We start from the raw sequence: 25,076 nt of genomic DNA on the forward strand, positions 1-25,076 counted from the left end.
TTTTCCTGTCTTATGGAACCATTCCAGAATCTAGTGATTCTTGAAAGATCATTACTAATGCCTCCACAATCTCTTTAGCCATTCCTTTCAGAGCCCTGGGGTGTACACCATCTGGTCCAGGTGACTTACCTACTTTCAGACTTTTCAATTTCCCAAGAACTTTCTCTTTAGTTACGGTAGCTTCACACACTTCATGCCCCGACACCTGGAACTTCCACCATACTCCTGGTGTCTTCCACAGTGAAGAATTATGCAAAATAATTATTCAGTTTGTCAGTCATTACTATCTCTCCAGCATTCTTTTCCAGTGGTTCGATATCCACTCTCACCTCTCTTTTACACTTTTGCTATCCTCTTTAGTATTATTGGCTAACTTACTTTTATATTACCTTCTTAATGACTTCTTTATTGCCTTCTATTGACTTTTGAAAGCTTCCCAATATTCTAACTTACCTCTTATTTTTTCTCTATTATATGCCCTCTCTTTGGCTTTTATGCTGGCTTGTTAGCCAGCACTGTGTCATCTTGCCTTTAGAATATTTCTTCTTCTTTGGAATGTATATATCCTGTGTCTTCCAAATTGCTTCCAGAAATCCCAGACTTTTCTGCTCTGCCGTCACCCCTGCCAGTGTTCTTTCCCAATATATTCTGGCTAACTTCTCTTTCATGACTCTGTAATTCCCTTTACTCTGCTCTAATACTGATACAGCTGACTTTAGCTTCTTCTCAGATTTTAGGGTGAATTCGATCACAATATGATCACTTGCTCCTAAGAGTTCTTTCTCTAATCAATTCTGGTTCATTGCACAGCATCCAATCTAGAACAGCTGATCCTCTAGTGGGCTGAACCATGAGCTGCTCTAAACAGCCATTTCCTCAGTGTAGGGCTCTCAGTATATTAGATGGACTGTTAACTGTTGATTGCTTATTACCAAAATGGCTTCTCTGAGGTGTTATATTAAAATGGCTTCTCGTAATGTTAACTGCTGAGCAAGGGGTTCTCTGTAACTGCAATGTTTGGGTTATACAGTGTGATAATGGAAACTGTATTCATTTGTTAGCCAATGGAAGTCATGTTCTGTATCTTGTACACGTGGGCTGAGTTGAGGAGTGCAGGCTTTTTCGGGAGGCGAGCAGAGTGGACAGACGTGTGAGGAACGGACAGCGGTTCCTGGGCGGTGGACACCGGACCTCGAAGGACGTTGTGGATGGAATCGGAGGCGTGAGCTCCAACGTATTAAAATATTTTGTGCACCAGACTGATAAGTTACTTATGTGGCGCCTTTTCTTGTAGTTGTTTCTACTAACCCATCACCAAAAATTTGCTATAAAGTATCATTCTTTACTTGCACTTTGTATAGTTTCATATTTGTGTCGTGGCTGATCATTGGGTGACTCACACCTTATCCGCACCAAAGCAATTGCACTGTTTGGCGGGGTTGATGGCTATTCACCCTAGGCAACGGGGGGGGGTCAGTGGGGCAAAGACCCTTACATAAGCATTCCATAAATTCCCTCTCTTGGGCTCCATCACCAACCTGATTTTCCCAATCCACCTGCATATTAAATCCCCAAAGACTAACTAATTTTCCGTTGTAATTTGTAGACCACATCCATACTACTGTTTAAGAGTCTATACAACTCCCATCAGGGTCTTTTTACCCTTGCAGTGCCTCAGCTCTATCCACAATGATTCAACACCTTCTGACCCTATGTCATTGCTTTCTAATGATTCAATTTCAATCTTTTTTTCCAACAGAGCCACGTCACCCCCTCCGACTTCCTGACTGTTCTTTCAATACAATGTGTATCCTTGGACATTAAGCTCCCAGTTATAATCTTCTTTCAGCCATGATTCAGTGATGCCTACATCATACATGCCAATCAGTAACTGTGCTACAAGTTCACCTACCTTATTCCATATACTGTGCGCATTCAAATATAGGACCGCCAGTCCTGTATTCATCCTTTTCAATTTTGTCCACTTTAAATGTTGCAACTGATCCAGTTGACAGCAATTCTGCCTTATCATCAGCCTCTCCTTGTTAGGAATCTCACTACACACTGCCTTTGTTTGTAAACCAACTCCCTCATCCTCAGCACTATCACTCCAGTTCCCATCCCCCTGCCAGATTAGTTTAAAACCTCCCAAACAACTCTCGCCAACCTGCCCACATAATATTGGACACCCTTGAATTCAGGAGTAACCCGTCCCTCTTGTACAGGTCTTACCTTCCCTAGAAGAGATCCCAATGATCCATAAACCTGAACCCCTGCCCCCTGCAACAGTTCCTTAGCCACGCATTCACCTGCCAAATCATCCTATTTTTTACCCTCATTGGTGCGTGGCACAGGCAGCAATCCAGAGATTACTATCCTGGAGGTCCTGTTTTTCCAGCTTTCTACCTAGCTCCCTAAAATCTCTCTTCAGGACCTCACTAGGTATACCTTTATCATTGGTGCCAATATATATCAACACCTTCGGCTGCACACCCTCACCTTTGAGAACGCCATGGACCCCATCCAAGACATCCCACATGTGAGGCAACACACCATCCGGTTCTCTCTATCACACCCACAGAACCTTGTCTCTGTTCCTCTGACTATGGATACAGGTAAAGTTGTAGTGTAGCAGTTACTGTAATGCTTACAGCAGCACAATAGGGGATCAATTCCCACCGCTGTCTGTAAGGAGTTTGTACATTCTCACCATGACAGTGTGGGTTTCCTCCAGGAGCTCCACTTTCCTTCCACATTCCAAACACATATGGGTTAGTTAGTAAGTTATGGACATGCTATGCTGGTACCAGAAGCACGATTACACTTGCAGGCTGCCCCCAGGACATTTTCAGACTGTGTTGATTGTTGATGCATTTCACTGTAAGTTTCAACGTACACTTGACGAACAAACTTAATCTCTCTTTCTCCACTCTGCACCCACACTGGTGTGCTTCAAGAATATTAGCAACCATTAGAACAGAGAAAAAAATTTCTGTTTCAGTCAGTCTGCTCAGAAATGTCAGGATAAAAAGAGATGGAAAGGTGGGGGGTCTTGTGTGGGTAAATAATGTATGGTTTTAATTAGCGCCTCAAACACATAATTTCCATTAGAGTTCCATCTGCACACAATGTAATACCAGTGAGTGACCAGCACACACCCCTGCCCCGCGGGGCTACCTCTGTTCCCAAAGAGAAGGCACAGTTTAAAGATTAGCTTTATTTATCACATGTACATCGAAACATACAGTGAAATGTGTCGTTTTGTGTCAATAAGCAACACTGTCTGAGGATTGTGTGGGGGGCAGCCCTCAGGTGTTACCAGGCTTCCAGTGCCAACACCACATACGCACATCTCCCTAACCCTACCCCATATGTCTTACGAAGGTGGGAAGAAACCAGAGCACCCAGAAGAAACAGGGAGAACGTACAAACTCCTTACAGTGACAGGAACTGAACTCCGATCGTTGGCCCTGTATGGCGTTATACTAACCGCTACGCTATCATGCCACCCTGAGAAGTTCCGTGCCTCGCCATCGGGGAATTGAACCCTGGTCTCCAGAATGACAGAAGGGGACATTAACCACGATAATAACAAAGAACTGACACTACTTGCAAAGTGGTCAATTGTAACAAAGAACATTAGAGCACAGTACAGGCCCTTCAGCCCACCATGTGCCAATCCTTTACACTCTTCATTCTAACTCTTCGCTCCCACATGGCCCTGCCTACCGAAGAGTCTCCTAAGCATCCCTAACGTATCTGCTTCTTTGCCTTCCATGGCTGGCAGGGAGTTCCATACCCCCACCACTCTCTGTAAAACATCCATCCCCCCTCCAAGCACCCCCTTATATTAGTCATTTCTGTCTCGGTAAGATGTCTCTGGCTGTCCAGTCCACGTGTGCAACTTATCATCTTGTACACGTTACCTCTCATCTTCCTTCACTCCAAAGAGAGAGGCCCAAGCTCACTCAACCTATCAACATTCAGGAAAAGCCCTCAGCCACCCCGAGACCACAGCAGAGCCCATGGCCACCATCTGAAACGGGCAAACAGGAGGTTCATGAGCACCAGTGAAAGACTGTCCAAGCAGAGCTCAGGGGCCGACCTGACACTCTGCAGGGTCTGCAGTCGCTTCCTGCTCCTCTCCAGCTCCAGCTTCTTCTTCTCGACCTTAGCCTCCAGGTTGGCCTCATCAGAGGCCACATTGTTCAACATGTGCTTGGTCTTCTGCACTTGCCCCTGAAACAGAACAGCAACAAAGTATTGTGCATTGCCCGTCTGAGACGGGAGAAGGACGGGGCATGCAATGCCTCAGACAGCGACCAACACCACCCCTCCCAAACAAAACATCGCACCTACAGACAAACAACTTGCCAATAAGACCATAAGGCACAGAAACAGAATTGGGCCATTCAGCCCATCACAGCTGCTTTGCCATTCCATCATGGCTGATTGATTAACTTCTCAACCCCATTCTCCTGCCTTCTCCCATAACCTTTGATGCCGTGACTAATCAAGAACCTATCAACCTCCACTTTAAATACACAATGACTTGGCCTCCACTGTTGCCTGTGCAATGAATCCCACAGATTTACCGGCCTCTGGCTATCCCCCCTTCATAAGCTACATGTAGCACGACAGAATGAAAATCAGGACAGGGAACTGCCTGTCACCTCGGCTCAGCACAATTCACCTAACACACGTGGATCCCCAGTATCAGAGGAGAAACAAATAGCAAATGAACCCCAAATTAAATCTTTAAACTTTCTCCTGCTGTGTCTGATTTGCAGTGATATAGATACTGACCATAATCTCCTGAATTCCAGCTCGAAGTGCCTTCTCAGTCTCATTGATCTCTAAAGGCCTCGCGATTGCAGCTGTTCTCATCTCCTGTAAAATATGCATGGGGTTTAAATGGAAATGCTGTGAGAACCCCAGTTAGTCGAACGGCATCTGCGGAAAGTGAAAACATCACGCTTCTGGAGCACCAGAGGCTTTTCACACACAGTGGTGGGTACCTGGAACCTGGAACACACAGCCTGAGGTGGTAGGAGAGGCGGACACATTAGGGACTTTTAAGAGACGTATAGATAAACACATGAACGTGAGAAAAATGAAAAGATATGGACATTGTGTAGGCAGAAGGGATTAGTTAGCCATTTAATTACTACCTTAATTGGTTCAGCACAACACTGTGGGCCGAATGGCCTGTTCCTGTGCTGTTCTATTACAGGTTGCAGGCACAAGGGTGCTCTTGACCACCAAGAAATCTGACAGGGCCCGGCAGAACACAGTTAGAGGCAGATTACATTCCGGTCTTTATTTCAAAAGGATTGGATTTAGAAATACAGAGTATTGTTATTATTGTAAAGGGTGCTGGTGTGGCCAGACCCAGCGTACTGTGCACAGATTTGGTCTCCTTATTTAATGAAAAGATACACCAATGTCAGAGGAAGTCCAAGAAAGATTCACTCAGCTAATTATTGAGAAGAGGATTTGCAAGAAGACAGCACTATATTCTTTGAAGCTCAGAAGAATGAGAGGTGATATTATTGAAATACGAAGGGACCAGATATATAAGTATTTGAACAGACATGACACTGATTAGCAGTAGTCAACGTGCCTTTGTGCATAGGTCGTGTCTAAAAACCTTATGGGAGATTTTCGAAGAAGTTACCAGGAACGTTGATGAAGGCAAGGCAGTGGATGTTGTCTACATGGATTTTAGCAAGGCCTTTGACAATTCTCACATGGGAAGTTGGTCAAAAAGGTTTAGTCGCTTGACATTCAAGATGAGGTAGTAAATTGGATTAGACATCGGCTTTGCGGGAGAAGCCAGAGAGTGGTAGTAGGTGATTGCCTCTCTGACTGGAGGCCTGTGACTAGTGGAGTGTCACAGGGCTCGGTGCTGTGTTCATTGTTGTTTGTCATCTATATCAATGATCTGGATTATAATGTGGTTAACTAGATCAGCAGATTTGCAGATGACCCCAAGATTGGGCACGTAGTGGACAGCGAGGAAGGCTATCATGCAGAGGGATCTGAGCCAGCTGGAAAAATTGCAGATGGAATTTAATGCAAAGAAGTCTGAGGTGCTGCACTTTGCAAGGACAAACCAGTTTAGGACTTACATGGTGAGCTGAGGGCACTGTGGAGTGTGGTAGAACAGAGGGATCTGGGAACACAGATCCAGAATTCCTCAAAAGTAGCCTCACGGGTAGATAGGGTCGTAAAGGGATCTTACGGCACATTGGCCTTCGTAAATAAAAGTTTTGAGTACAAGAGTTGGGATGCTATGTTTAAGTTGTTGAGGGCTAATTTGGAGTATTGTGCGCAGTTCTGGTCACCTTCCTAACAATAAGATTGAAAGAGCGCAGAGAAAATCTGCAAGGATGTTGCCAGGACTGGAGGACCTGAGTTATTGGGAAAGGTTGAATAGGTTAGGGCTTCTTCCCTCGATCATTGGAGAACGAGGGAAGATTTGATATCTGATACAAAATTATGAGGGTTATACATAGGGTTAATGGATGCAGGTTTTTCCCTACTAAGGTTGGTGTGACTAGGTCATAGATTAAGGTGAAAGGTGAGATGTTTAAGGGGGAACTACTTCAGAGGGTGGTGAGAGTGTTGCCAGTAGAAGTGGTGGGTGTGGGTTTGATTACAACATTACTTTAGAGGTTTGGGTAGGTACATGGATGGGAGGGGTGTGGAGGGCTACGGCCCTGTTGCATGTCAATGGGACCAGGCAGATTAATAGATCGGCATGGACTAGGTGCGTCAAAGGACCTGCCCCCATGTTGTAATGTTCTATGACTATGGCTCATAGATCTGAATCAGTCTACATTTATAAGCTATCATGTTTTTTTATGCTGCATTGGATCTGAAGTAAATCATTTTGTTTTCCTTTATATTGAAAAAAACAATCAAGAATTGGTTTGTCAGATGGTCAGATGCTCAGATTGTGAGAGTTTGAAACAAAGACATGGTTACCAGGGACCAGTCATTTAAAGGAGAGAGGTGTAGAAAATTCACCTCTGAGGTTAGTGGCTCTCTGGCGATTCCTGTCCAGGGTGCTCTGCAGGTTAGATCTTAGAAGATATTTAACATAAAGGTATATTTGAAAGATGAGCAATTGAGCAGTGTGTGGAACTGGCAGGAAGATGAGACAAGGCCTGGAGCAGGTCCGCCATGGTCCTATTGAATGATGGGGGAGGCAGGATGGGCTAAGTGGCTGCCTCCTATTCCCCTGCATTCTTGTAGCTCCTGGAAAACTCTGGAATGAGGTTGATGGAAAAATGCAGATTTTTACATGGAGCCACACCCAAACTTCATGGTACATAGAACAGGCCCTTTGCCCCGTCATGTTTGTGCTGAACACGATTCCAAATTAAACTAATCCCATCTGCCTGCACGTAACCCACATCCCTTCAATGCTGCCTGTTTCTCTATCTGTCTAAATGGCTTTCAAACACCACCCACAAATCTGCTTTCACCACCACCCATCACTCCCATACTAGAAAACTTGTCCCACGTGGATTTAAGGTGAGAGGGAAAAAGTTTAAAGGAGGTAAGTTTTCTAATATTTGAAATTTCTACTCTGAGGAAATTTACCATCCCTTTGCCTCTTATAATTCTCAGCTTCGTAAAGTTTAAACATCGAGCACTACAGCACAGTACAGGCCCTTCAGCCCACAATGTTGTGACAACATTTTCAGCCTATTTAAGAACAATCTAATCCTTCCCTCCTGCATAGCTCTCCATCATTCTATCAACTATGTGCCTCTTTAATATCCCTAATGTATCTGTGAAACAAAGTTTGTCAAAACTCTCCCTGAAGCTAATAGTCTCCAGTTTCAGCAGCACCCTGGTGAGCTATTTCTGCACTCTCTGCGAAACCCCACACGCTTGCTTTAATGGGGCAATGAGGACTGCATAGCAGGACTCCAAATACAGGCAAACCAAAATGTTACACAGTTGTAATACACTCAGCCAATGAAGAAAAGCCTGCCAAATGCCTTCTTTATCTCCCTATCTACCTTTGCTGCCACTTTCAGAGAGAAATTAAGTTGCACCACAAGATCCCTCTGTGCTCTTGAGGCTCTTGCCATTTACCATACACTTTCCTTTCACATTTCACCTTCCAAAGCTCAACTCCACGCGCTTGCCTGGATTAAACTCCACCTGACATTTCTCCATCTGTATTCAGAACTGGACCACATCTGCTATATCCTTTTACACAAACACAAGTTTCTACAGATGCTGGAAATCCAGAGCGACACACACAGAATGCTGGAAGAACCCAGCATGTCGGGCAGCATCTATTGAGGGCAATAAATTCGTGATGAGGCCCTTTATTAGGCCTGGAAAGGTGCCGCAGCCAGAAAAAGAAGGTGGGGGACGGGAAGGAGCACAAGCTGGCAGGTGATGAGTGAAACCAGGTGAGGGGGAAGGTGATAGGTGGGAGAGGTAAGGGGCTGAAGAAGGAATCTGATAGGAGACGACAGTGGACCATGGAAAAAAGGACGAGGGAAATCAAAGGGAGGTGCCAGGCAGGTGAGGAGAAGAGAAGGGGCTGGAAGGGAACCAGAACAGGGAATGGAAAGAGAGGAGAGTGGCAGAAGTTACTGGAAGCAGGAGAAATTAACGTTCATGTCCTCAGGTTGCAGGCCACCCAGATGTTGCTCCTCTGACCAAAGTGGCCTCACTGTGGTATTAGAGGTGGCCATGGACCAACATGTTGAAATGGCAATGGGGATTAGAATTAAAAATTAAGATGGCTGATCAGAGGGAAATCCTGCTTTTTTGTAGATGGAGCATAAATGCTGGTGGAGTGGAAACTTCGTTCTTCGAAAAGAAAGGACATCGCAGATATTTTAGATGGAAAGCCTCCATCAGACCAACTTTCCACCTGATCCTGCTAAGGCAATCTTCCTCATCAGCCACACCACCACCAAATTAATACAGCATTGCAAACCTTGCTCCAGCTCTCGTACTTGATAATTAAAATTCTGCAAACCTACCCTCAGCTCCACTTCCTTTCCCAGTAAATCAAACACCGTAGCTCCTTTAGCGGTTATTGCGGAGGCAAGTTGTCTTGCAGCCTTCAGATCGGAGATCTGTGATGAATCAGAAGACTGTGATGCAGCAAGCAACTTCTGTAAAATGTTATTACAGTAAAACCATCAGCAATAAATTCCTCATCTGGGCTGACTGGGATATATATATATATATATATATATAAAAATAAATAAACACACACACTACACACACACACACACAGAGTGGCATGCAAAAGTTTGGGCACCCCTGGTTAAAGATGATACATTTCTTTTTTTCTTGCTTAAAATATTACTTTTTTATTTCCATCTTTTACAGTTTCGAAATAACAAAAAAGGAAAAGGGCCCGAAACAAAAGTTTGGGCACCCTGCATGGCAGTACTTAGTAACACCTTCTTTGGCAAGTATCACAGCTTGTAAACGCTTTCTGTAGCCAGCTAAGAGTCTTTCAATTCTTGTTTGGGGCATTTTCGCCCATTCAGCCTTGCAAAAGGCTTCTAGTTCTGTGAGATTCTTGGGCCGTCTTGCATGCACTGCTCTTTTGAGGTCTATCCACAGATTCTTGATGATGTTTAGGTCGGGAGACTGTGACGGCCATGGCAAAACCTTCAGCTTGCACCTCTTGAGGTAGTCCATTGTGGATTTTGAAGTGTGTTTAGGATCATTATCTTGTTGTAGAAGCCATCCTCTTTTCATCTTCGGTATTTTTACAGACGGTGTGATGTTTGCTTCCAGACAAACACAAACACATAGTGCTAGGGGAAGAGCAACACACACAAAATGCTGGAGGAACTCAGCAGGCCAGGCAGCATCAATGGAAAAGAGTACAGTCGACACTTTGGTTTGAGACCCTTAATCAGGACTGGAGAAAAAAGATGAGGAGTCAGTGAGAAGGTGGGGGGGGAGGGAGGAAGGTAAAGGTAAAACCGGGAGGGTGAGGGTGAAGTGAAGAGCTGGGAAGTTAATTGGTGAAAGAGATACAGGGCTGGAGAAGAGGAAATCTAATGGAAGAGGACAGAAGGCCATGGAAGAAAGAAAAGGGGAGGAGCACCGGAGAGAGGTGATGGGCAGATAAGGAGATAAGCTAAGAGAGGGAAATGGAAATGGGGAACCAATACCAGAAGTTCAAGAAAGCGATGTTCATGCCATCAAGTTGGAGGCTAACCAGACCAAATACAAGGTATTGCTCTTCCAACCTGAGTGTGGCCTCATCACAACGGTACAGGAGGCCATGGACTGACATGTTGGAATGGGAAGTGGAATTAAAATGGATGGCCATTGGGAGATCCCACTTTTTCTGGCAGATGGAGTGTAGGTGCTCAGAGAAGTGGCCTCCCAATCAAACTAATATATAGGAAGCCATACCGGGACCACTGGATGCAGTTGATGACCCCAACAGACTCACAGGTGAAGATGTGCATGGTGGTGGGATCCTGTTGGAGATGGCAGAAGTTACGGAGAATTTCGTGCTGGCACTGAGGCTGGTGGGGTGGTGGATGAGGCCAAGAGGAACATTATCCCTGGTGGGGTGGTGAGAGGATGGGGTGAGGGTAGATGACGAACGTTATCTCTGGTGGGATGGTGAGAGGATGGGGTGAGGGTAGATGACGAACGTTATCTCTGGTGGGATGGTGAGAGGATGGGGTGAGGGTAGATGAGGAACATTATCTCTGGTGGGGTGGTGAGAGGATGGGGTGAGGGTAGATGAGGAACGTTATCTCTGGTGGGATGGTGAGAGGATGGGGTGAGGGTAGATGAGGAACGTTATCCCTGGTGGGGTGGTGAGAGGATGGGGTGAGGGTAGATGAGGAACGTTATCCCTGGTGGGATGGTGAGAGGATGGGGTGAGGGTAGATGAGGAACGTTATCCCTGGTGGGGTGGTGAGAGGATGGGGTGAGGGTAGATGAGGAACGTTATCCCTGGTGGGGTGGTGAGAGGATGGGGTGAGGGTAGATGAGGAACGTTATCCCTGGTGGGATGGTGAGAGGATGGGGTGAGGGTAGATGAGGAACGTTATCCCTGGTGGGGTGGTGAGAGGATGGGGTGAGGGTAGATGAGGAACATTATCTCTGGTGGGATGGTGAGAGGATGGGGTGAGGGTAGATGAGGAACGTTATCCCTGGTGGGATGGTGAGAGGATGGGGTGAGGGTAGATGAGGAACGTTATCTCTGGTGGGGTGGTGAGAGGATGGGGTGAGGGTAGATGAGGAACGTTATCTCTGGTGGGATGGTGAGAGGATGGGGTGAGGGTAGATGAGGAATGTTATCCCTGGTGGGATGGTGAGAGGATGGGGTGAGGGTAGATGAGGAACGTTATCCCTGGTGGGATGGTGAGAGGATGGGGTGAGGGTAGATGAGGAACGTTATCTCTGGTGGGGTGGTGAGAGGATGGGGTGAGGGTAGATGAGGAACGTTATCCCTGGTGGGGTGGTGAGAGGATGGGGTGAGGGTAGATGAGGAACGTTATCCCTGGTGGGGTGGTGAGAGGATGGGGTGAGGGTAGATGAGGAACGTTATCCCTGGTGGGGTGGTGAGAGGATGGGGTAAGAGCAGACGTGCGTGAAATGGAAGAGATGAGGTTGAGGGCAGCGTTGATGGTGGAGGAAGGGAAGCCCCTTTCTTTGAAGGAAGACACCTCCTTAGTTCTGAAATGAAAAGCCTCATCCTGAGAGCCGATGTGGTGGAGACAGAGGAATTGAGAGAAGGGATGGCAATTTTACAAGTAACAGGGTGGGAAGAGATATAGTCCGGGTAGCTGTGAGAGCCAGGGGTAAGATCTGGGTTCAACTCCCACCCCTGTAAGCAGTTTATCCGTTTTCCCTGTGACTGTGTGGGTTTCCTCCCGCAGTATAGATTAGGTTTATAAATTGTGGGTATGCAATGTTGAGAATGCAGTATGGCAACACTTGTGGGCTGCCCAGCCCAATCCCCACTGATTTGATTTGATGCAAACAAAGCATTTTGAAGTACTTATGACAAATAAAGCTAATCTTTTCCCCTCCTTTAACATCTTCTTGTTAGCTAACATAAGAAAAGAGGTACAGAAGCCTGAAGACACACAATGTTTTAGGAACAGCATCTTCCCCTCTGCTATCTGATTTCTGAATGGTCCATGAAACTAAGAACATTACCTCCTTATTCCATTTTTGCACAATATTTAATTTTGTAACTATAATTGTCCATATTGCACTTCACTGCTCCCACAAAACAACAAATTTTTACCACATATGTCACTGATAAAACATCTGACTCTGGCCTCTGAAGGGTTGGTTTAGCAGCAGAAGGATTTAGGTGAGTTTACAACAAGTGATGTGTGGCTGACCAAGTTCCACCTACACTGCTCTCAAACGAGAAACACAAGAGATCCTGAAGATGCTAGAACTCACACACAAGGTGCTGGAAGAATTCAGCAGGCCAGGCAGCATCAATGGAAATGAATAAACAGTTAATGATTTGAGCCAAAACCCTTTATCAGGACTGGAAAACAAGGGGGCAAAAGCCATGGCTGAAAGAGCTCACCTTTGACCCCAAATCAAATTTGAACTTGCAACTCTCTTCTTCAGCGTCGTCATCTCTGTCCATTCGCTTTGTTTTCATGGCATTGTAGAGAACGGTGGTAACCTTTAACAGCTCCTTCACTGCATAACCATCAGCCTGGTACAGTTTCTTCGTGTTGAGTTTAATGTGAGCTTTAGTAGCCTGTTTTGGAGTAAACACAAGCACAAACTGATCCATTTCACACTTTGGCAGGGCGTTGCACTGCTCTGTAGTATGACTATTTTCAATCTCACTCTGAGAGCTGCTTACTCACCATGAACTGAGCTACAGCTTTGATGAAGAAAACTCGATCTTGCTCTGTATCCACATCTGTTGGGATATCTGTCTGAGGTTCATACCTGGAAGCAAAGCCCATGCATCAATAATTACTAACTACAACCCACCATAACCTCCCACACCCAGGACACTCAGGATGTCTAGCAGTGACACAGTGGTGTAGCAGTTAAGAGCAATGCTTTACAGGGCCAGTAACCCGAGTTCAATTCTGCCACTGTCTGAAAGGAGTTTGGACATTCTCCCCATGACCACATTCAAAAGACATACAGTACGGGTTAGGGTTAGTGAGTTGTGGGCATGCTATACTGGTACTGGAAGCATGGCGACACTCTTGGGCTACCCTCGGATTGTGTTGGTCATTGACGCAAATGAGGCATTTCACTGTATGTTTTGATGGACATGCGACAAATAAAGCTAATCGTTAAATACTCACCAAAACCTGAGCTCTTCAAACAAGCAACACAGCCTTCACCTCATCTTAGAATAGGTCAAAAGGCTGTCATAACAATGTGGGCCATATGGCCTGTACTACATTACAGAAACAGGCTCTTCAGCCCATCTATTCCATACTGAACCATTTAAACTGCCTAAATCCCATTCTATGTTCTCAAACCTCTATAAAGCAGTTTTCAGAATTATCTGTTCTGCCCTCTCCTAAGATCTTAATAACTAAATAAGTATTTAAATCACCCTCCTCTCCTGGGATGCTGGTCTTCGACCGGGTTTTTGTGTCTAGGCTGCCCCTTAGTAATTATCAAACCAAATAACCTCATTCAGTCAACAACAATAAAAACATTTCACCCAAAAGCCTTTTACTTGCTGTTGTTGGGTGGGCCCACAAAACAAGATAATTTACCAGATAATTTCTGACAGCCCATACAGAAAGATGAAACAGCAAAAATCCCAACAAAAAGGAACTGCATACACTCAATGGGCTGAAGAGTCCATAAGACATAGGAACAAAATTAAGCCGTTTGGCCCATTGAGTCTGCTCTGCTATTTCATCATGACTGATCCATTTCACTCTCAACTGCACTCTCCTGCCTTCTCCCCATAGCCTCGAATCTACCATTTACTTTCAAAATTTAGTATAATGATTGAGCTAAACTAAATATGAAAAATATCACTGCCTTCCTTGGAACTTGGCAAACAGAACACTGGCAAGTATGTAGGGCGGATAGAGTACAAAGTGAGTACTGTAGTCTTGCCAGATTGTACAAGGCTTATGTACAAACCAGGATGAGGGAGCAAATTACTTCGTACTAGCTACTTTGCACTGTCTTCCTGTGTCTTTTCGAATTGATTTTAAAATTCTCTTGCAACACACATCAAAGTTGCTGGTGAACGCAGCAGGCCAGGCAGCATCTCTAGGAAGAGGTACAGTCGACGTTTCGGGCTGAGACCCTTCGTCAGGACTAACTGAAAGAAGAGCTAGTAAGAGATTTGAAAGTGGGAGGGGGAGGGAGAGATCCGAAATGATAGAAGAAGACAGGAGGGGAAGGGATGGAGCCAAGAGCTGGACAGGTGATTGGCAAAAGGGATATGAGAGGATTATGGGACAGGAGGCCTAGGGAGAAAGACTAGCTCTTCTTTCAGTTAGTCCTGACGAAGGGTCTCGGCCCGAAACATCAACTGTACCTCTTCCTAGAGATGCTGCCTGGCCTGCTGCAACTTTTATGTGTGTTGCTTAAAATTCTCTTACTTGTTTTTAAATCTCTCAATGGCCTGGGACCAGAGTACATCACAGAGTTGTTTTTGTTTTTTGCTCGAGCTCTCAGGTCTTCTTCTGCCAGTCTCTTACATTCAAACAATCTGTGTTAAGACTGCTGAACGGATCCTGACCCGGATCTGGGCCGTACCCTCCAAATATCCAGACCTGCCTCTCCATTTTTTTGCACTACCTTACTTCCCATTTTTCTGTTTTTTTTTAATTTAAATTTTTAATATTTACTAATTTTAACTATATTTAGTATTTTTAATATTTAATATTTGTAATCCAGGGAGTGTGAAGCACAGAATCAAATATCGCTGTGATGATTGTACGTTCTAGTACCAATTGTTCGGCGACAATAAAGTATAAAGTATCTCCCTCAAAAGAGAATTGACAGGCCAGCTTTTTTGAACTACACTGCTAAACTGAGGAATTCAATCCCTAAAACTATAAGGGATGCAGACTCAGTTGACACTTTTAAACATCATCCCAAAACCTATTTATTTAACCTTGCTTTTAACTGACATCTTTTTATCTTTTATTTTCATGTTTGCACTTTATCCCATTGTAAAGCACTTTGAACTACACTGTCTGTATGAAAAGTGCTCTACAAATAAGCTATTATTATTAATAATAAATGTTAGGAAGATACTGTGTGAAGTACTGTGTTGACTGTGAACCTGAAGCTGATTCAGAGCAGGTTGTTGAGTTGTGAGGGAGTTGTCCTGAGGGAGGGAAGTGTGGCCTGTACTCATGGAAGTGTTGATGAGTTAGAGGTAGCTTTCTAATGGCATCAACAGTCCCAGAGGAAATAACATCGTAGATGGCAAGAGATGATTTGTTTAGGCTGTTGGATTTCGGGCAGGAGTTCAATTTCATGATGAGGCTCAGTATCTTAGGTCTGAGGTAAGCAGAACGTTCTTCACCAACCAGTCATAAATGTTTGGAGTTCTCTTCCTCACAGTCAGAATATGAGGAGCTGTGGCCCATTCTGCTTCTTTTGATTTTTTGTTAAAACTCAACCTAACTTAATCTGGAATATTCTGTGCAGTCTTGTCACCTACAGGAAAGATAGGAATAAGGTTGAAAGAGTACAGAGAAATTTACAAGGACGTTGCTGGGACTTGAGGTCCTGAGTTACAGGGAAAGCTGAATAGGTTTGGACTTCATCCCCTGGAGTGCAGAAGACTAAGAGGAGATTTGATAGAAGCATAGAAAACTATGAGAGGTATAGATAGTGTTAATGCAAGCAGATTTTTTCCACTGAGATTGGGTGAGACTGAAGTAGAGGTCATGGGTTAAGGGTCAAAGGGAAATGTTTAAGGGGAACCTGAGGGGGAACTTCTTCACTCAGGGGGTGGTGAGAGTGTGGAATGAGCTGCCAGTGGAATTGGTGGGTACAGGTTCAATTGCAACATTTAAGACAAATTTAGACAGGTACATGGATTGGAGGGGTATGTAAGGCTATGATCCGGGTGCAGGTTGATGGGACAAGGCAGAATAACGGTTTGCATGGACTAGATGAGCCGAAGGACCTGTTTCTACGCTGTAGTGCTGTTTGATTGTGGTTTACAATTCTACACACCTGTGAAATTACTAACCTTTTAACCAGCCAGATGAGAATTTCTGCTACCAAAGGGAAGTTCGGAGTGCGGAAGTTTTCCATGGAGATGAGGCGAGGATATCCCAGAGCCCTCATCATCTCAGTAAAGTCTGAGGGGAACAAATGATAACAGATAACGAGTGCTTCCATAACAGAAGATCAGTGCCCAGCTTGGGACAAAAGCCACATGGTACCGTCAGTGCAGTATGGTTTGCTGTGTTGTGCAAGGACAGGGAGGAGGCATCGGAGCCTGAAGGCATACACTCAACGTTTTAACAACAGATTCTTCCCCACTACCACACACTTATGTATTTGTCATTGTAACTCAGTGTAATTTATGTTCTGTAATGTTCTGCTGCTGCAAAACAACAGTTTTCATAACATACGTCAGTGATAACAAACCTGACTGATTCTCATCGATTCCTGTCCGAACTTGTCCTCACATTGAATAACCTGGTTCAGTCCTCTTTCTCGGCACGTAAAAGATATACCAATGGGAAGCTCAGACCCAATGCAAGACTGCCTGAACAATCTTCATTTCAATCCACCTACCTCAACCGCTTCTTGAGTTCATTTGAAGGTGGAACAGACTGCAGGTCCTTGCAACGTGGGTGAAAACAGAGTAACTCAGAGGAACACGGTTCCTTCCCCCCCCCCCCATCTTCAATGCACGCTTTTCTCCAAGGAAAATTATCCCAGTCTGACCGATCTCTCCTGGTAAAAGGAAAAATGGAGGGCTGTTTGGGAGGGAAGGGTTAGATTGATCTTGTAGTAGGTTAAAGAATCAGAGCTCTGAGTATATACAGTGGTGGGTGCCTGGAATGAGTTGCCAGGAGCGGTGCTGGAAACAGACAGAGGTGTTTGAGGGTCTTAGATAAGTACACGGATATGGACCATGTGAGGGTAGAAATAATTTGGTTACTCAGGCATCATTAGCTTAATTAGTTCAGCGTCGTGGTCGACACAGGCACGATGAGCTGAACAGTCTGCCACTGTGCTGTACTATTCAATGAAGTCTGAGCCCAAGGTTTAGAAAACTATGAGGAGCATACATAAGGAAGACGGTCACAAGTGCTGGGTTCTGAGACTATTGATGAGAGGAGAAAGATTTAAAGGAGATTAGAGGAGCAAGTTTTCCCACATCAAGGTTGGTGGGTGTATATATGAGCTGCCAGAGGAAGTGTTAAAAGCAGGGACAATTACAATGGTGAAATGACATTTGGTTAAATGGCTAGGAGAGGTTTAGAGGGATGAGCCAAACATGGGCAAATGGGACTAGCTGAGATAGACATCTCTGGTTGGTATGGATGAGTTAGGCCAAAGAGTTTGTTTCTGTCTTGAAATCCTCTATGAATATCAAACACTGCATTTTCTGTCTGCATCAGAACTAACTGATCCATAAAAGCAGAATTAGGGCACCTCCACCATTCCATCATAGCTGCTTTATTATTCCTCTCTACTCCGTTCTCCTGCCTTCTCCCCCATAATCTTTGACAAGAACCAATCAACCTCTGTGATAAATATACGCAATGGCTTGGACTCCACAGCCGTCTGTGGCAACGAATTCCACAGGCTCACCACCCTCAGGTCCTAGGCTCCCCCACTACAGGAAACATCCTCTTCACATCTACTCTATCTAGTCCTTTCAATATTCGAAAGGTTTCAATGAGCTTCCCCCTCATTATTCTAAACTCCAGCGGGTACAGCCCCAGAGGTATCAAACACTCCTCATATGTTAACCCTCTCACTTACGGGATAAATCTTATGAAACTCCTCTAGAACTCTCTCCAATTCCAGCACATGCAAGGAGCCCGAATATGCGGATAATAGTGCAAGTGAAGTCTGACCAACACCTTATAAAGCCTCAGCATCATAGCCTTGCATTTTTTACTTCAGTCCTCTCTTAAAAGAAGGCTAACATTGCACTTTCGTTCCCTATGTCAGGAAGGAGTACAGAAGCCTCAAAGAACACTTAGCGATTCAGGAACAGCTTCTTCCCTTCTGCCATCCATGTCTAAATGGACATTGAACCCTCGAACACTAATTCCCTACTTTTTTAATTTCTGATTTTGCACTACTTATTTAATTTAACCATTACAGTATATATAGAGTAATTGATTTTTTTCTATATAATTTATCACAGATTGCATTGTACTGCTGCCGTTAAGTTAACATATGCCGGTGATATTAAACCCGATTCACATTCTTACCGGACTCAGACCGCAAATTAACCTTGGGGAATCCTGCACGAGGTCTCCCAGGTCGCGTCGCACATCCGACTTTTGAATTTTCTCCTCATTTAGGAAATAGTCTATGCTTTTATTCCCTCTACCAAAGTGCATGGCCGTACACTTCCCGACACTGCACTCCATTAGCCAGTTCTCACCTATCCCCCCGCCTCCCTGCTTCCTCAAAACTACCAGCTCTCTGCCCTGAACCCGGGCGTTCCTGAGCGATCTGTATTTTGCAATTCACAATCCCGAGCTGTTCTCATTCGAAAGCCTCTTCTCTCAGGAAAGCGCCTTTAACCCTCCGACTAGAGGAATTCGTTTGCAGTTTAACCTCCAGGCAACCCTGGTCATCCGGCCACTTTACCCCCGCCCACCCTCTTCACAACTTAAACCAAGCTGGCTTCTTACAGGAATATTAAAAAGCGTGCAGGTGCTGGAAATGTAAAATAGAAGCAGATAACGCTGAAGGCACTCAGCCCGTCCCCCGGGTGGGAGACAGGAGCCTCTCGCCACGACCCGAGTGACGGCAGACCCCGGGACGGGCCTTCGCCCGACATAATTCAGTGTCCGCGCCCCGATCTCTTACTTCTGAGGTCTCGGAACGACATGACGACGGCCGCCGGGATCCGTCAAACCCCTCGCCCCACACGATGACCGTCAGATCGCGGGTCCGGAGCTCCAGCTCGCTCTAAGCAAATTGCCAGCGGCTTCGCATCGGGAGCCTAGGCCTGGTTTCCATAGTGATCGGGAAAGGGGGGGGAAACTTCCTTCGCAAGGCATTCTGGGGAGAGGCCCGCCCACTCTTCCTCGCTCTGATAAATGAACCGTGGACGTCAGGGAGGGAACGTCAGAAGATACGACATTGTAGTGGATAATGACGTCATTTATGTAATAAGACTACCTTATTGTATGAGGACGGCACGACTTAAAGCCACTGTGGTCGGAGGATGTGCTCCTGCAGCTGAGTCAGGGCTGCCGCTAGGGTTGCCAACTTTCTCACTCCCAAATAAAAGTAGCAGTCAAATCCGGGACACTTGTGTTTACTACGAGAAAGACTACTATGACCTTGACCCCTTGCGCGGTCACGCGTGTGCGCATGCGTGTATTGCCGATTTTTTTTTCCCCTTTTCAACGAAACGGTTTTTGCCTTAATCTTCCCGATTGTTGAGTGAAACTACACTGTACATACATTATTTCTACTTTACATAGGCTGTATATTTGTCATATCATTCCTGGTCTTACTATATGTTAGTGTTATATTAGGTTTTATGTTTTTTTGGTATGATTTGGTAGGTTATTTTTCGGGTCTGGGAACGCTCAAAATTTTTTCCCATATAAATTAATGGTAATTGCTTCTTCGCTTTACACCATTTCAGCTTACGAACGGTTTCATAGGAACGCTCTACCTTAGCGGGGAAAATACGGGACAAGGGCAGTCCCGTATGGGACAAACCAATTTAGCCCAATATACGGGATGTCCCGGCTAACATGAGTCAGCCCTCATCCACACTCTTTCCCCACTGGACCCAGCCTCCAGCCTGGGATGGAACTCTTATCAGAGGGAACTGATGTCTGGCCTTCTCCCAAACAAACTGTGCTTTGGCAATGAGGAAGAAGCCTGCACGCTGCTGGATTTGGTTGGGTTCTTGGTGATTCTCCCTTTGGCCATGTGGTTGCACTGTATGCTGAGGAGACTGACTGTACTGGAGGGTTATGATTGATCCATCATACTGGACCATGCCACACCTCCACTCAAGCAAATTCCAATGAATGCCCCAAACTTATTGTCATTCAACCATGACGTGTGTACCATGCTATACGTAGGTGCCTGCAGCATAGCGTTTAGCACAAAGCTGTTCCAGCTCGGGGCATCAGAGTCCAATTCCGATGCCATCTGTAAGGAGTTTGTACATTCTTCCTGTGAGCGTGTGGGTTTCCTTACAGTGGTCCGGCTTCCTCCTGCAGTCCAAAGAGGTACCAGTTGGTAGGTTAATTGGTCATTGTAAACCGTCCCGTGATCAAGCTCGGGTTAAATATGTAGGTTGCTGGGTGGTGTGGCTCGTTGGGCTGGAAGGACTTGTTCTGCACTGTATCTTTAAATAATTAATTCAATTCAATATCGCCAAATGAAACAATGTTCCTCCAGACTAAGGTACAGTATGTCAACTCAAGTATCAAGTGAAGTTTATCGTCATTTAACTACATACATGTATATAACGTATAAAGTGATATCACGACAATAAATGATCAAATAATAAGGTGCATTTATGACACAAGTTAAAAAGTAAACAGTATAACGATACTGGTGTTTCATACATGATGAGACCTGGGTGGTGGCTGGGAGTTCAATAGTCTCACAGTCCGGGGGAAGAAGCTGTTTCCCATCCTAACAGTTCTTGCACTAATGCTACAGAACCTCGTGCCTGATGGTGGGGGGGGGGGGTCAAAGAAATTGTTGGTCAGCTGGGAGGGCTCATTGACAATGCTAAGGGCCCTGTGCATGCAATGCTCCTGATAAATACCTCTAAGGGGTGGAAGGGAGACCCCGATGATCCTCAGCATTCCTCACGACCCTTCGTAGAGACTTGCGGTCAGATGCCTTGCAACTCCCACCAGATGGTGATCCAACTTTCCAACCGGTCAGGTCCTTCTACAGTGAATGAATCTGCTTAGAATTGCAGCAGTTAGTTTTGGAACCATGAGGCACTTGTGAATCAGTTACCCAGACCAAATGAGGCATGGCAAGTCTCTGGGAGACTGAGATAGCGTGAATGGAAAACAATTCTATTAAACAAACTCTTTTCCCTTTCCCTCTGATCAACAATGTATTGAATCAGTTGTGGTTGTCTACCGTTTCTGTGCTCCTGATATGGCCTCCTCTATATTGTGAGATCCGATGTAGATTGGGGGACTGCTTTGTTGAGCACCTCTGCTCCATCCACAAAAAGTGGAATTTCCCAGATTGCTAGCCGTTTCAATTTCTATCCCCATTCCTGTTCCGACATGTCAGTCCATGGCCTCTCTGTCTACATCATGAGGTCACTCTCACGTTGGAGGAGCAACACCTTATATTTCGTAAGGGTAGCCTCCAACCTGATGGCATGAACAATAATTTCTCCAAATTCCAGTAATGTTTCTCTCCCCTCCATTCCTCCTTCTTCAATTCCTCATTCTGGCCTCTTACCTCTTCTCCTCACTTGCTCTTCCCCGGTGCTCCTCCTCCTTCCCTTTCTCCCATGATCCACTCTCCACACCTATCAGATTTCTTCTTCTCTGGCCCTTTACCCTTTCCACCTATCACTTCCCAGCTTTTTACTTCATCCCCCCCTCTGCCACCCATCTTATTCCTCACCTGGTCTCACCTATCACCTGTCAGCTTATACTTCTTCCCCCTTCCTTTCCAGTCCTGATGAAGGGTCTCGGCCCATTACGTTGACTGTTCATTTATTTCCATGGATGTTGCCTGACTTGCTGAGTTCCTCCAGCATTGTGTGTGTGTGTGTGTGTTGCTCTGGATTCTGTCTGCAGAATCTCTTGTGTTTTTGATAGTTGCTGTCCACTTTAAATGGGCCACTGTGTTTGGTCAGAAAGAAATGACTGCATTTTTGTTAGTAACCTTTGTTGGTGGGGGGGGGGTTGCACAGTTTGTGTAACACAGTTACAGCGCCAGCCATCTGGGTTTATTTCCCTTCCTGTCTGTAAGGAGCTTGTCGGAATTAGAACCAGATTTACTATCACTGATATATGTTGTGAAATTGTAATTACCTGTGATCATTTGGGTTTCCTGCACATTGCAAAGGGAATTGGATCAGTAAGTTAACTGGTCACATGGGTGATGACAACTCGTTCGTCCGGAAAGGCCTGTTATACACTGCTGTATCTCTAAATGTAAATCTTTGTGAAGTACCCCAGACATAGAACAGAAGAGTCGACTGCAGGAATACTTCCTATAGCCCACAATGTTATGGCAAAAAAAATCAAATTAGTAGGCAAATGCACAACTAAACCAATCCTTCTGCCTACAAAATGTCCATATCCTCCCATTTCCTGCACATCCCTGTGCCTGTCTCAGAGCCTCTTCAACGGTTCTATCGTGTCTGCCTCCAGGCAACGTTCCAGGCCCCACTACTCCCTGTGTAAAAACCATAATCTTTCCCATAGATGCGTGTGTTTAAGAATTTATTAGAAATTTCCAGCATGAGGAAAAAGATACTGTCTCTCTACTCTATCCGTGCCTCTCATGATCCCCTCAGCCTCCGCTGCTGCACAGAAAACAACCCAAGTTTGTCTATCCTCTCATTGTAGCACAAGCTCTCTAATCCAGCCAGCGTCCTGGTGAACATGCTCCGCACCCTCTCCAAAGCCTCGATATTCTTCCTATAACGGGGAGACCAGAACTGCAGGCAATACTGCAGATGTGGCCTGACTCGAGTTTTATAAAGCTGCAACATAATTTCTTCAATTTTGAACTGAATGCCGTGAGTAATAAAGGGAAGCATGCCACATGCCTTCTGAACCACCCTAACAACCAGGGTAGCCTCTTTCAGGGGGAAATGAACTCGGACCCCAAGATCCCTCTGCTCATCAACACCGTTAAGGGTCTTGTTCTTAACAGTGTACTGTGTCTTTACGTTTGACTACCAAGGTGCAACGTTGCACATTTGGCCAGGATAAACTCCATTTGCTATTTCACTGCTCATATCTGTAACTGATCTATATCCTGTTGTATTCATAGAAACACAGAAAACCTACAGCATAACACAGGCCCTTCGGACCACAATGTCCTTACTTAGAAATTACCTAGTTACCCACAGCCCTCTAAGCTCCACGTACCTATCCAAAAGTCTCTTAAAAGACCCTATCGTATCTGCCTCCATCACCGTCACCGGCAGCCCATTCCACGCACCCACCACTCTCTGCGTAAAAAACTTACCCCGACATCTCCTCTGTACCTTCTTCCAAGCATCATAAAACTATCCCCCTCGTGCCAGCCATTTCCGCCCTGGGAGAAAGCCTCTGACTATCCACATGATCAGTGCGTGAGTGGGCCAGTGAAGGAGGGGAGCTTTGAGGCTTTGACTCGAGAGATTCTGGCAGTTTTGGCAGTTAGTCTGTGCAATCAAGTCAATCAAGATTTGGATAGATCAGCAGAAAACCGTTGATCAGACAATCAAGATTTGAATAGCTCAGACTCAGCAGAAAGCAGCTGATTGGGCAGTCGAGGTCAGGTGACCAAACATTTTGAAAAGCTCAAACAGATAAATAGAGGATAGCTCAAGCAAAGTGGGCAGTGCGTGAGTGGGCCAGTGAAGGAGTGGAGCTTTGAGGCTTTGACGAGAAGAGGTGGAGGACGAGCTTGTTCCCAGTTAGTTTTTACAATGTCTCCTGAGATGGTGATGTGAGATGTGGCAGTCTTGGGTGAACTCCCCTCTCCCGTAGAGTCACATCTGCCAGAAGTGCATATGGCTGGGTGATCTGGAAGACCATGTAAGGAATCTGGAGCAGCAGCTGGATGACCTTTGACTCATAAGGGAGAATGAGGCAGTCATAGATGAGAGCTACCGGGAGGTAGTCACACCTACGCTGTTGGAAGCAGGTCGTTGGGTGACAGTCAGAGGCGGGAAAGCAAAGGTGAGCAGATAGGTAGTGCAGAGCAACCCTGTGGCCATTCCCCTGAATAATAAGTTTACCGTCCTGGATACTGTTGGCGGGGACGACTGACCAGGTGTGAGCCACAGTGGCAGGGCCTCCGGCACTGAGTCTGATCCGGTGGTGCAGAAGGGTGGGACGGAGAAGAGGAGAGCTGTCGTCATTGGAGATGCTATAGTCAGGGGAGCAGCCAGGAGATTTTGTGGACGTGAGAAGGACACCCGCATGGTTTGTTGCCTCCCGGGTGCCAGGGTCCAGGATGTCTCTGACCGGGTGCATGACATCCTGGTACGAGAGGGAAAGCAACCAGAAGTCGTGATACATGTTGGGACCAACGACATAGGCAGGAAGAGGGATGAGGTCCTGAAGTGTGAGTTTCGGGAACTAGGCAGAAGACTGAAGAACAGGACCTCAAGGGTGGCGTTCTCAGGATTGCTGCCAGTGCTAAGTGACAGTGATGGTAAGAATTGGAGGAGATGGCAGTTGAATGCGTGGCTGAGGAGTTGGTGCAGGGAGCAGGATTTTAGATTTTTAGATCATTGGGATCTCTTCTGGGGAAGGTGGGACCTGTACAGATTGGATTGGTTGCACCTGAACTCGAGGGGGAGCAATATCCTTGCAGGTAGGTTTGCTAGCATGGTTCGGGAGGGTTTAAACTAATTTGCGAGGGGGATGGGACCCAGAGCGATAGAGCAGTGAAAGAAGTGCATGGAGTAAAGCCAGATCTAACATATAGAGAGGCTTTGAGGAAAGAGAAGCAGAATAAATGGTGTAAAGACAGTAAGGTAGAAGGGCTGAAATGTGTGTACCTCAATGCAAGAAGCATCAGGAACAAAGGTGAAGAACTGAGAGCTTGGATACATACATGGAATTATGATGTAGTGGCCATTACAGAGACTTGGCTGGCACCAGGGCAGGAATGGATTCCTCAATATTCCTGGATTTCAGTGGTAGCAGCAGAGATACAGAGGAGCAGATTGGGAGGCAGAT

The 25,076-nt window shown here is 45.6% G+C and overlaps 1 protein-coding gene across 2 annotated transcripts in view; it reads right to left on the minus strand.

Moving 5' to 3' along the window:
* cluap1 (clusterin associated protein 1) overlaps positions 1 to 19,233 on the minus strand; it is a 45,545-nt gene extending 26,312 nt beyond the window's left edge. Inside the window, exons 1-7 of one of the 2 annotated variants that reach the window (XM_063059485.1) lie at positions 19,024 to 19,232; positions 16,205 to 16,316; positions 12,870 to 12,954; positions 12,578 to 12,757; positions 9,021 to 9,116; positions 4,807 to 4,890; positions 4,106 to 4,239 (exon numbers count right to left, since the gene is read on the minus strand). In XM_063059485.1, coding sequence (XP_062915555.1) covers positions 4,106 to 4,239; positions 4,807 to 4,890; positions 9,021 to 9,116; positions 12,578 to 12,757; positions 12,870 to 12,954; positions 16,205 to 16,316; positions 19,024 to 19,045 — 713 coding nt within the window. In that variant the 5' untranslated portion in view covers positions 19,046 to 19,232. Of the gene's footprint in view, positions 1 to 4,105; positions 4,240 to 4,806; positions 4,891 to 9,020; positions 9,117 to 12,577; positions 12,758 to 12,869; positions 12,955 to 16,204; positions 16,317 to 19,023 lie in introns of both variants that reach the window. The other variant, XM_063059486.1, reaches the window with a different exon arrangement.
* Positions 19,234 to 25,076: the final 5,843 nt, after the last annotated feature.

The sequence above is a fragment of the Mobula hypostoma genome, chromosome 9 (assembly GCF_963921235.1).
Source record: "Mobula hypostoma chromosome 9, sMobHyp1.1, whole genome shotgun sequence".
Lineage (NCBI taxonomy): Eukaryota > Metazoa > Chordata > Chondrichthyes > Myliobatiformes > Myliobatidae > Mobula > Mobula hypostoma.